Here is a 12,466-nt window from a genome sequence, read left to right on the forward strand (position 1 = left end):
GCTGCGCGCGCAATGCCCAGCGCTGCCACCTGCGCCCCAGTCCTGCGGGCCACCCCCTTCGCGCCCACGGCATGGCCCTGTCTCCTGAACACGGTGAGTGCGCGCGATGCTGAGCTGCTGAGCTACTGACCTTGGGTCGCCGCCCGGCGGACCCCGCGGCCCAGGGCGGGAGTCGAAGCCTCCGGGTTGGAAGCCTCGGCTCTGGGCTTCCCAGCTCACCGAAGCGGCGCTTCGCCTGTCTGGACCCTTGCCTGTGCTCCTGGTCCTGTAGGTGCGGTGGCCTAGGCTCCAGAGGCCTCAGGTGAGCCAGCCTCATCTCAGCTCCCTGGCGGCCTACATCGCATTCACAAGGTTTAGAGAAATTAAGGGACCCTGGACTTGCCGCCACTTAAGAGCTGGGGCAAGTTTCTAGGTGCTTGAGGACTGGCTGGATGCCTTTCACCGGGAGGCAGGGGGATGGACAGGATGACAGGGTGATGGGGATGGTTGAGGCCTTCATCCTTACCTCTTTGGCTCTCTTCTGGCAAGAGAGGTGTATTGCACTCTGGCAGTCTGCTTTCTGCCCTTGAACTTCCTGGTAGCTGCTTTGCCAGGGGAGCTGCTAATGGCTCGTCTTGGCTGGCATAGGACTCTGGGGTGAGTTTTGAGAGGCCCTGGAGTAGGAGAGGCTTGCTATCTAGAGTGTCATTTTCCCAGACTGTTAGTGCCTTGTATGTGCTTGTAAGCTTGGTGATGGCAAATTAGCAAAGGAGCTGGGTGAAAGCTGGAAGCACTAGGAGGAATTTTAGCATGGTCATTAGCCCTGGTTGGCTAGCCCCCTGGATGTGGTGACCAGCATTTGGCCATCTTCAGGGGAAAGCTGGCTGCAGCTGGAACCCTCATAGGAGAAATTCCTCCCCTGGCTGTGAAGCATTAATGCTGAATGGTAGTCAAGCCATGGACAGGCATGCAGAGCCCCTGCTAGCTCTCACCTCTCTGAGTGCTGACAGCAGGTTTAAAGTAGTTAGCCTGGCCTGGATGCAACTCTGAGGGGCTGGCTTGCTCTGAAGATGATGGTACAAGGCTGCCTTAAGAATCATGGGGCTTGTATGGGTGGATTGCTGGGTGGATTGCTGGAAGACTCTCAGCCCCACCCTCAGCCCAACCTCAGTCCTTCTGAGAACCTGGATAGGGGGTGAGTGTCTCTCAATTGGGTCAAGAAATTGTGAGATGAGGCCTATTTTTCTTATCCCTTACACTAGGTGAATCACTCTTGAAATGCTCTCAAAATCAATCCCAGATATTGAAAATATTATGGACAGATAAAAAGTAGCCTTAGAGATAAGCAGGGAGATACCTTTCCTTCTCCAAATCTACTCATAATATATTTGGGTTCTGCCCCCAAATATATTAATTTCTTAGTTCTTCTGTGTGCTGGCTGCATATCTAGAATAGGAGACCATGGCTTTGGGTTTTGATATATGAGGGACTAGGGCATAAGAGGATGGGCTCATGGCTGGGGTGCTGGCCATGCAAAGGCAGCAAGATTATTCATAGAGAAGGCTATTTCTCCTGATCTGATTTCACATTTAAACATGGTTTCCTTTTCCTTGCACCCAAGTAGGAGCTTGAGAGCATGCCTGACACACAACAGTGCTTTGTAAATATTGTTGAATGAGAGGATTCAGTGTCTAGATTAAACTGGATATTCATTTTCTCAGTTGGACTCTCTCATACCTGATAGCATGATGACAATGATGTTGATAGATAATACTTATAAAGCACATGCTATGTGCCAGGTACTAGTCTAGCACATTACATACACCAATTAATTGTCATGGCAACTTACAAGGTCAGTACTGTTATTAACCCCATTTTACAGGGAGTAAAACTGAGCCAGAGAAGTTTAGTAACTTGCCCAAGGTCATGGAACTAAGCGCTGGAACAGGATTCAAACCTAGCTAGTCTGGCTTATGTCCATATTTTTAACTTTACATTGTACTGACTCTTGAGCATGCTACAAGTAGATTAAGCATTAGCTCATTCACTCATTCATTATTTTATGCCTTCAACAAATATTTACTGATGCCTACTATATTCTAGGCATGGGGACACAGTAGCGAAAGATCTGTCAGGAAGCTGATATGTATAACAGGTGAAGCCCCTTTGCCCAACTCCTATGTGACTTAGGCATACCTCAGAAATGAGAAGGAAAATGAAATCATACAGGCAGGCCCACAGCATCCTTTTGGGGAGGGAAGAATAGTATCTTTCTTGATGAGACATAATTTGATTCCAACCTTTCTTGTCTTTTGTGATTTGTAAGGGGCACTTAACTGATAAAAGTGAATGCAGTCTTGTCTGGGCAGGAGATGCAGGTCCTGGGCCTGGTTATCATAGATTGTCTTAATGTTCCTTCAGAGGAGAAATGGGGCTTTGAGCTTGGGACCAGTGCTTTTCAGTCCAAGGACACTTCTAGGCTACAAGGAGCGGTGACATGTTAGGCTTAAGGTGGAATTGTGGGGTCTTAGGTGAAGCTTGCCCTCCTGAGACAGAGTCATGATTTCCTCTTAAACTGTCACTGTGCTGGAGGGTCTTGCATCCTTTTGGCTCCAGCAGGACCCTTGGCCATTGTCCCATAACATAACCTGTCATGTTAGTGAGGCTGCTGCCCATCTCTGTCTGCACCTGATAAAGTGGGTCTCACACCCATTGCTGGGCCCCAGGAGGGCAGCTTGTCTAGGTTGGAAAATGAAGGCTCATAGTGGAAGGCATTTTCCAAAATACATGCCACGGGATAATAATAGGTATTTTTTCCTATGGTGGTAGTGGCGAGAGGGTCAAATAAATGTGCTGGGTTAAACAAAGTTCAGCAGCTTTCTTTACTGTAGGACTTCTCAGATGTTTAGAATCTGCTATTAGGAATTGTGCATGAATCTCTATAAGGAACTGTGGTATGCAGCATTTTCCAAGCCTTCTGATCTTTCACATTCTATAGACTACGCTTTGGAAGATGTGTGTTTAGACTAAGGCTATCCACAGTCTGGTTCAAGGTACGGAATGAAATTCCTTGAATATGTTGGGTCCAGGTAGGTTTTCAGATGCATGAGCTAGGAGGCTCCCATTACAGCCTCCCTCATACCTCCTCCCTCCCCTAAACATACCGGCAGAAGGAATCATATATTCTCTCTTCTGGCAGAATAGTACTAAGGGCTTAGATTTTTTTCACTCTATGCTTTAAGTGGTTTAATTATTTAATGAATAAATATTATCCTCCCTCTAGGTTACTTATAGCCTGCTGGTGGCACTGTTTATGAAGCAGCTGTGAGGACAGGTGGGTTGTAATCCCTGGGTAGCTGAAGCCCAGCAGTGGCCCAAGGATCGTGTGTCAATCCTGTAATCCTGCTCTGTACGCACAGGAATTATTATGTGGGCTCAGTAAGGCACAACCTCAACTGTTGGACATGAGGAGGTGACTCAGGCCCAAATCAGGGCTAGAGTCAGCTTCCTGGTAAACAACTGACCCATCCTTCCTGGGCTCTTCTCCCCAGGATTTCAACAGGACCACAGAAATAGCCATTTTGCTCACTGTTATTTCCTAGACCCACGCCACTTTTCTAAGTCGCTGGGAGGCCAAGCGTCTGTTCTGAGCTTTCCCGCACAGGACTGTCCTTCTGCTAAAGGACAGATGAAGAGTGGAGTTTGGCGCCGTGAGATGCTATTTTAATCCACTCTCCTTGCTTTTAGAGGGCTGCTTCTGTGGGTCACTGAAGGCAGCTCCACCTTCCCCCGTGGGGAACGGCAGCTGCTGGTGGCAGGGTGACTGAGGCCAGCCAAAGCTCAGGAGACTTCTCAGAGCTGGAGACCCACGTGGGAGCTGTGAGTGGCAGTAAGGAGAGGGTGGGGTGGTGGGCTCAGGTTGGTTAGGTGGGACATACTTCTTTTCTGTGTGTGTGTGTCTGTGTATGTGTGTGCGCGCACATGTGTGTGTTCGTGCACATAATCACACTCTAGTAGAGCTTGTCAGGCTGCCCAGTCACCTGTGATGTGTAGCTTCTTCGGGGCAAGAAAGGAAGGAGTGTAGCTTCTTTGGGGCAAGAAAGGCATGCCAGCTTTTCATCCTAGCCTTCTCCCGCCCCAGTTCCCCCTTTCTCTGAGTCTCTGTCCTTTCCTGGGAAAGGAGGAAGCAGTTCATGGTCCTTCCTTCTTTTAGAGAAGGAGGGGAAGGTAGAACTCATATTGGCAACTGGGCTCAGAGCTCTCCGTGTCTGTCTTGGGGTGCCCTCAGGAGAGTTGCTTTGGGGGGCATGCTCCTGAAGGAAGGTAGGACAGGCTGTGCCGGAGACAAATACCTTTGGTAAGATGAACCTTGTCATGAGGTCAGGCATGAAGTGGGGTTCAAAACAGAAGCAGCAAAGTTGATGGTATCACGTATGATGGCTCAACTTTTAGGAGGGGTCCGGACGTTAGAGGCTGTGCTTATCTTCTGTGGTTGGTCAGGAAGGCGGAATGTAATGTTGCGTTGGGGCAGCAGCGGTTTTAGTTTCTTCCTGTGAAGAGGGTTGTGAACGAGGCCAAGACACTCCATGCAGCCGTGGATAACTGGCATGACCTGGGCCCTTCAGGACTCTTGGAAATTTTACACTTACATTTCAAACTTACGGGAGTATTTCCAGCCCAGACTTTTCCCTCTCTTGCTCAAGGCTGCTCACAGATATGCAAAGCAGAGACCTCCCACCCCAGCAGCTGCAGACAAGACCCAGCTAGCTGCATTTACACTGACTCAGCTCAGTTTCCTGGGCAGCACACATCCCCTGGCTTGAGTGCGTCACCTGTGTGGCATCCTCAGGAGCAGCCATGGAGACTCCAGCACCAGGATCAGGTCTGTGTCGTGGGTTCTGATGATGGGAGTCTGGCAAGAGCAGGAAACAGCTTGATTTGCATAAGGAGAGTATTTAAGAGGCACTGTGCTTTTTTTCTGAAGGGGCTGTGGTGCCATGAACAATTATAGTTTGTTGAAATTAGTGGCATTTTACAGCTTTCTAACTTTGGGACACTTCCACAAGCTCTTTGGAGAGTGTCGTATGTAATGGTGAGATAAGCTGTATCGCTAGCTGATGCTGGTGAATTCAGAGTTATGTCTCCCAAGCCTGCTGGCTCCAGCTGACAAAACAGTTGAAAGCCAGGCTTGAACAAGCAGCTGGAGCCAAAGCTCTGCTTCACATCTGCAGAGTGGGCTTTCCTCAGCATGCCTGGCTGCTATCTGTAAGTCTGAGAAGAGAGACAAGCAATGGGTGTGTGTGTATGGGGCCGGGGGGTGGGGGGGATGCATTGTTGGTATGTTAGAACTGCCTGCCAAAGATGTCCAGAAGACAGCAAGTGTATAAGAGGCTCCTAAAGCACACCGATTTAGCCCAGCACCCCAGATGGGTTACTGGGTCCATACTAAGGCATGGAATGAAGTCTTCACCAATTATTTAAGACATCAGTCATTCTGCAGGGGATTCACATGGGCACTGTAAAAAAGGGGTCTTTGCAGAAATGCTGCTTTATGACTTTGAGTCTCCGATGTGCCTTGTGAATCTAGGTGAGGGGCTATGGAATACAGCATCTCCTTAATAATTGACCACAGTACCTGTTTTACCAGCCACAGGTATCAACTTCTCTTGGGACCCAGTTTGGCAATGGCTAATTTAAGCTATTTAAACTGAAGAAAAAGAAAGCTCTTTTGTAGAAAGATGCATCCTAGAAAGTATGTTTAGTTGGCTTGAGCAAGCTAGAAACGTTTCATGGAAAAACATGGCAGGATCTAGCATAAGAGCCCTCAGACACAAAGGACACCCCCCCACAAATGCCCATCTCTGAGGGGGCCTGGTGAGGTGTGGCTGGATCAGGCTCGTGGGTGTCTGTAGGGGTGAGGGGTAGGAAAGGGGTGGTGGGCAGCTTCCATCCAGGGCAAGAGCTAATGCAGGGATGGGTCTCAGTGGTGTAATTCCCTTTGGGCTGGTCTCCCTCTGGTGTGGGTTAGGTAGGAGAGGACCCCAACTACCAAAACCTGGGATGTAGAAGTCTAATTTGTTGTGCTGTTTTTCTTTTTTTATAAACTCTTCAGTCTCTTCATTTTCTTTCCGTTGCCTGTGTGTTTGTTAAAATGACATAACAACATTAACAATCAAAATCAGATATGGCCTCACACACAGGCAGTCCTGCCATCTGGTCATTTCAATGTGTGTCTCTCTCACTGCCCTTGTCCCTAAGGGAATGCATTTTCATAGTTGTAATCAAAGCATGGGTACAGTTCTATGTATTAATTTTTTCATTTACTTTTATTTCACAAGCTATTTTTATGTGATTGCATTGTTTTCATAATTATGATTTTGGTCGCTTAACGCATTTTTCAAGTAAGTGTGGTCTAATTTGGCCATTTTAAATCTATTTACATAAAGAGTGCATGTAAACATTGTTGTGCCTTTTCCTTCCTTCAGATTCTTTTCTTAGAAATAATTTCTAGAAGTGGGTTTATTCTGCCAAATGGTATGGATGTCTCATGGCATTTGCTGCCCCTTGCCGAGGGCCTATTGGATGTCTACTTCTGAGATGTGGTGTGCGGTTCTGGAACATTGCCCTTAATGCATGGTGTTAGAGTTGGGGGGTAGAAGTCCAGCTTTCTTCAGACCTAATAGTTCTTCTGGGTCTGGTTCTTTGTCTTTCTTCCCATTTCTCTCCCCTGTCGCCTTCTTCTGCCAGCCTCTGCTCTGATGGTTTCCAGTTTCCTCTCCTCTCTGCTCTCAGGATGTAGCAATCTCGAGTCAGCTTTCTTCCTCTTTACAGGACAAACCTTCGCCGTTGTCTTGGTCTCTGCCACCACAGACTAGCATAGTTGCGTGTCACGGTGCCTCTGACTGAACCAGCTCCCTCCCACTCAACCCCCTGAGAGTGAGAGAGGCCCAGGAAGGCAGGATCCTAGGTGTAGAGGGAAGGAGGAAATTGGTTTCACAGTCAAGGAGCCCACAGATGTTCTTTGTCCGTTACTAGCCTGCTTTCCTTCTTCCTATCTGTGACATGAATTAGACCCCCGTGCTGCAGAGAAGATCCAAACAGTAAGCCTCCTGGGTACTGGAAAATTCTCTGGTATCTAGGATTATGACACTTATGAGAGGGGATTGGGGACTACTTAGTCCAGTCCCTTTATCACACAGCAGAGAAAATGGTGAGGTGCAGAGAATGACTGTCCCAAGGTTGCTCGGTGAGTCCCTTCTTCCCTGATAGTGCTTCCTCTCCCTGCCAGACAGCAACTGGGCACTGTCTCACCTTCAGCCTCATCTGTCAGGCTGACAAAACCACTTCTCTTTTTAAACCTTCCGTAAAGAAGCCATGGTAATAGGTGAACAGGAAACTCTTCTTCCAGAGCCACTCCTGGTGAGGTGGCATTTGAAGGATGCAATATTCATCGGTTCCATAAGCATGATGCTAGGGGTAGCGGGGACACCTGCCCTGACACCCAGAAGGACAAAGAGAAGCATCATAGCATAGTGGTTAAGAGTACAGATGTGGGAACCAGGTGCTGGATTCAAATCCCAGAGAAGAGGCTCAAAGAGGAACAGAGTAGAGGAGCCAAGGCTGGGAATAGCACAAGTCTCTACTCACTTCCTAAAAGTGACCTTGAGAAGTGAACTCTCTGTGCCTTCATTTCGTCACCTATAAAATAGGAATAACTGAGTTATTAAGTATAAAAGGCTTGGCAGAGTGTACTTCATAAGTGCTATGTAAGTGTTGAAACCAAGACAAAGACAGAAAAACAGAAAAGAAAGAAACCCACCAGGTGATTTAGGCCCTCCACTGAGAGTAAGGAACCAGTCTGCAGTGTGGTGGATAAGGGCAAACTTCTTTGGGGAAGTAAGTTTTCAGCTAGGTGTGAAAGGCAGAGTATTCTTTTCCCCACACCTTTATGGTAGTTCCCCCTTATCCACAGTTTCACTTTCTATGGTTTTAGTTACCCGTGGTTGATTGTGGTATAAAAATATTAAATGGAAAATTCCAGAATTAAAACAATTCAAGTTTTAAGTTGCATGTCATTCTAAGTAACGTGATGAAATCTCTTGCTGGCCTCCTCTGTCCCACTCGGGATGTGAATCATCCCTTTGTCCAGTGTCTCCACACTGTGTATGCTACTTGCCCGTTCGTCACTTAGCTGTCTTGGTTATCAGATTGACTGTCTCACAGTGCTTGTGTTCAAGTAACCCTTATTTTACTTAGTAATGCCCCCCGAGTCATTCGCATAACTTTTATTAAGGTATATTGCTATAATTATTCTATTAATTATTAGTTATTGTTGTTAACCTTTTACTGTGCTTAATTTATAAATAAATTTTATCATAGGTAAGTATGTATAGGAAAAATCATAGTATGGTAGAGGTTGGTATTATCTGGGGTTTTGGGCATCCACTAGGGGTCTGGAAACGTACACCCCGTGGATACATTTATTCGCTGTGACTTGTTTGAAGTTCCAGAGGGTTTGGGAGATGGTGGAACCATGATTGTAGATTCTTTCTTTTCAGCCAAAGGCCTGTTTTGTATGATGAGGATGCAGCCTAGATTCTCCAGGGCTCTGTTGTTGGCCCATGGGACCTTAAGCTAATCATTAAACTTTGGACTTTGGTCTTCCTCTGTGCCGTGGGAGTGAGGTATGGTTATTGTTGCACCTGGAATGGCCTCTTCAGTAGTCTACAGGAGGAGGGTTCTGAACTCTCTTTTCCCTTCTCCATCATGGAAACAAAGTCAAGAAAGGCAGGGCTGCCAGGATGCTACAGATTCCCTGAGTTCAGGCATTTGGAAGCACACGTAATTGAACATTTCATTCTTTGACTTCTTACTTTTTCATGAAATATAAATGGCCCTACACTCTTCACATCCAATTACTTGTTGGCATGCTGGGTTTGGTCTGGGGAATTCCTGAGTAGACAGCCGACCCCAAGGACCAGCAGAGTCCGGCCCTATTCCAGTACCTTCTCCTTCCACAGAAGTGACTCAGGCCATCCAGTAATTCATGAAAGTTAATGCTTGTTTTTTTTCTGCCAGCCGAGATGCCGCGTCAATTCCCCAAGCTGAACATCTCTGAGGTGGATGAGCAAGTCCGGCTTCTGGCCGAGAAGGTGTTTGCTAAAGTGCTCCGAGAAGAGGACAGCAAAGATGCCCTGTCCCTCTTCACTGTCCCCGAGGACTGCCCCATCGGGCAGAAGGAGGCCAAGGAGAGGGAGCTGCAGAAGGAGCTGGCAGAGCAGAAGTCTGTGGAGACTGCAAAAAGGTTTGTCCCCATGACTCAGCTGTCGTATGCACAGTTGTGCAGACCCAGGCAGACTGTGGGCGTGTGTCCTGAGGTGAGGTACCTCATGGGAACTGGCCTACCTCTGGGAGCTGAGTTTATTACTTAACCAAGACAACTTGGTTCACTGCTTACTTATTGAAGGACAGTTTGGTGCCTCGAATTGAAAAGGTCAAAATCCACTTTCTGCTGCTGTTTTAATAACAAATCATGTGCATAAGTACACACCATTTCCAAATGGAATTTCCATTTTCTTTGTGGAAATTTGAGGATTTCTTGGGAAACATCGATTTTACTTCTTTTCATTACTTGACAAGTACTTTGCATTATTAATGAACTCAGCTCACTGTTTACCGAGTGCCGTGCTGGGCACTAGGGATACAATAATAAACAAGACAGATGCAGTCCCTGCCCCGTGGAGCTTATAGTTGGTCTAGGCAATAATTAAGTAACTGGATAAATTAATTTCAAAACAACAAGTTATGACAAGTGCTGTATCAGTCACGGTCTCACCGGAAAAACAAATCACTTGAGTATTGGGAATCGGATTTCAACGCAGGGAATTGGTTACAAAGGTGGTGGAGAACTGAAAAAACCATCAGGGGAGAGGGAGGCAGCCCAGAGCTTAGACACAGGAGGAAGCAGCTCCCACCCTAAGCTGGAGAGACAATGGGAAGAGGTGGTATTGCTGGAGAAAAGGGCAGAGAAGTTGGAACTGTGGTGGCCTTTCCAGTGTACGCTGGAGCCAAGGAGGTAAAGCGACAGCTGCAGAGATGCCTCCCAAAGCAGAGAGAGAGATAGAGGCAGGAGATACCTGGCTTTAATCCTTCTGCCACCTTCCAGTCTTCCCTGGTGGTTGCCATGGGCCAAACCTAGCAGGAAGCCAGCTGACACATAGCTGGAAACACAGGAGGGTGAGGGATAGATCTGAGGACAAACAGGCCCAAGCCAGCATAGGTGCTATGAGGAGATGAATAAGGAGTTGACAGCAAAAGAGAGAAGGTGAGGGTGGAAGCTGGCGGTAGATAGTTCTTTTTCAGATTGGGTAGTTAGGGAAGGAACCTTGGAGGAGGGCACATCGTAGTTAATAACTTAAAGGGTGTGAAGGAGCTAACTATGTGTATAGCTGGGTGAGAGCCTTACAGGGAGAGGGGCCAGGAAAAAGTCCCTCTGTCTTCAAGGAGGCCCATGTGAGATAGAGGTGTGGTTAAGGGGTAAGTGCCATGACCTCAGGCATCAGATTAGACTGGCCTTGTGCTCCCTGATAAGAAGTTTGGATCTTGGTCCCAGTGCAATGGGAAGCTCTAACTCTTTCACGGTTTATCTTACCTGGGAGAGCAGAATTAAAGAGTGAAAAAGCTTTGAGGAAGTGTCTAGTGGGGCTCTAGCTGGGTGCCCGCGTGGCCAGCACACTGCAGACCTCAATAGCGAATGCAGTGGAACTGGAGTCTTTTCTGCAACCGAGTGTTTAGGTTCTTCCTAAGGTACCTCCTTATTTTTAATGGCAAGTCCTTTCCTTTTTTGGGGAGTATAGAAGTTTAATCTTTCCTTAACTTTTTTTGGAAAGAATTAAAAAGTTAAGTACTGATATAAAGGCAGGAACAGAGCTTCACCATCAATAAAATAAGTGCTTTCCTTCTTCTGAGGGGCTGTGAGCCCATGAAGTGAAGAAATTGTTGGTGCTATCAGCCAACACTGAGTGCCAGTCTTGTGTTACGTGGGGTGGGGTGGTACCCTAGGCCCAGCGGCATCGTCATCCCTGGTGGGTAAAGACAGGCATGACTGTAGAGCCCTTTGTCCATGCTGCACTGGCTTAACAGAGGGTGACTTTATGAACTGATTGGTCTGCGGGACCTTCTGTGTCTTATGAATTGAGCATTTTAGACTCTTAGTAATGAGAAACGAAGGAGTCCTGGCATTTTTTATTACCACAAATAAGAGGTTTCTGAGCCCAGTTTCTATTACAAAGTGACACTGGGCCTGATATCTGCAAAAAGAGATTATTCTCTTCTTAGCAATGCTCAGACTAATGGCAAAATAGAAGCCTTCTTTCTCTAAGTCCAAATGGTACTCTGTGGTTTCCAGAAATTCCTCTGTAACTCCTTTCCAGAAATTTTGTTCTGTCCCTTCTTATTAGGGTACGGTGGTCTTGGTTTGCCTCTGACTACCCTTTTTGACTGGAAGCTCCTTGAAGACTCTATCTGGCTCCCGCTATGTCCCCAGGCTCCAGCCTGGGACTTAGCCTGTGTTGGTGAGCAGTGGATATGTGGCAGAGGAAGGGCATTTTGTTTCTTCACCGGTACCACAAATACTGCATCAGGCTGGCCACAGCGTCTTGGACCACTGTGTTCTGCCACTCACTAACTAGTACACTCTGTGGCCTTTGCGAATTAGGAAACTCTCTGTGTCCTGGTTTCTTCCTCATCTATTCAGTGAGGAATGGTAATAGTAGCTACTTTCATGGGATGTTATGAGGAGTGAGAGCATTAACATATGTAAAAGGCTTAGGACAATGCCAGGGTCACAGTAAGCCCCTTATAGACTATCTGACTTCCTGCTGCTGGGATGGAGATGGGCAGCAGTAACGGCTACTGTTTACTGTGGGCTAAGTGCTGGGCTGTGCAGTTTATATTCATTCTTTAATCCCTATATCAAGCTTATCAAATGGATAGTCTTATGATCTCAATTTTGCAGATTAGGAAACTAAGGCTCAGAGAAGTTAAATTAACTTGCACAAAGACACATAGCGAGTAAGTGACAGAGCAAGGACTAAAATCCAAGTTTTTAAAATCTAGAACCCCATACTTTGACCACAAATATCCCATCGTTAGGGGTAGGGTCTTTGTTTTCATTTCTAGACACTGGAATGACACTGGGTGCTGCTCCCCAGGATATAATTGCTGACTTCTGGATAAAATGGAGGGAAGCTGGGTCAAAGCTCCCCCCTGCCCACGAGCTTCTTTTCTGTCAAAGGATAGCCTGGCCCCTGGACTACTTGTCATATGTCCCAGTGTCCTCTGGGGCTGTGCACCTCCAATTTTGTCTTTCAGCTTCACTGCTTAGTAGAGGCACCGTTATGCAAATATCCAGATGTGGACAGTTTCACAGAAGAACCTTCCCCCAGCTTCCTCTTCATTTCTGGCTCCTCCCTGACATTCTGGAATA

The 12,466-nt window shown here is 47.0% G+C and overlaps 1 protein-coding gene across 9 annotated transcripts in view; it reads left to right on the forward strand.

The window, feature by feature from the left end:
• Positions 1–12,466, forward strand: part of AMPD3 (adenosine monophosphate deaminase 3) — a 45,820-nt gene that overhangs the window by 923 nt on the left and 32,431 nt on the right. For 2 of the 9 annotated variants that reach the window (XM_025038519.1, XM_006905630.3), the window contains exons 2-3: positions 4,683–4,861; positions 9,058–9,283. In XM_025038519.1, the coding sequence (XP_024894287.1) occupies positions 4,837–4,861; positions 9,058–9,283 (251 nt within the window). In that variant the 5' untranslated portion in view covers positions 4,683–4,836. Of the gene's footprint in view, positions 1–6; positions 94–3,284; positions 3,859–4,682; positions 4,862–4,964; positions 5,245–8,376; positions 8,664–9,057; positions 9,284–12,466 lie in introns of those variants that run through there. The other 7 variants (XM_006905634.3, XM_006905636.3, XM_025038518.1 and 4 more) reach the window with 6 other exon arrangements.

The sequence above is a fragment of the Pteropus alecto genome, unplaced genomic scaffold (genome assembly GCF_000325575.1).
Source record: "Pteropus alecto unplaced genomic scaffold, ASM32557v1 scaffold461, whole genome shotgun sequence".
Lineage (NCBI taxonomy): Eukaryota > Metazoa > Chordata > Mammalia > Chiroptera > Pteropodidae > Pteropus > Pteropus alecto.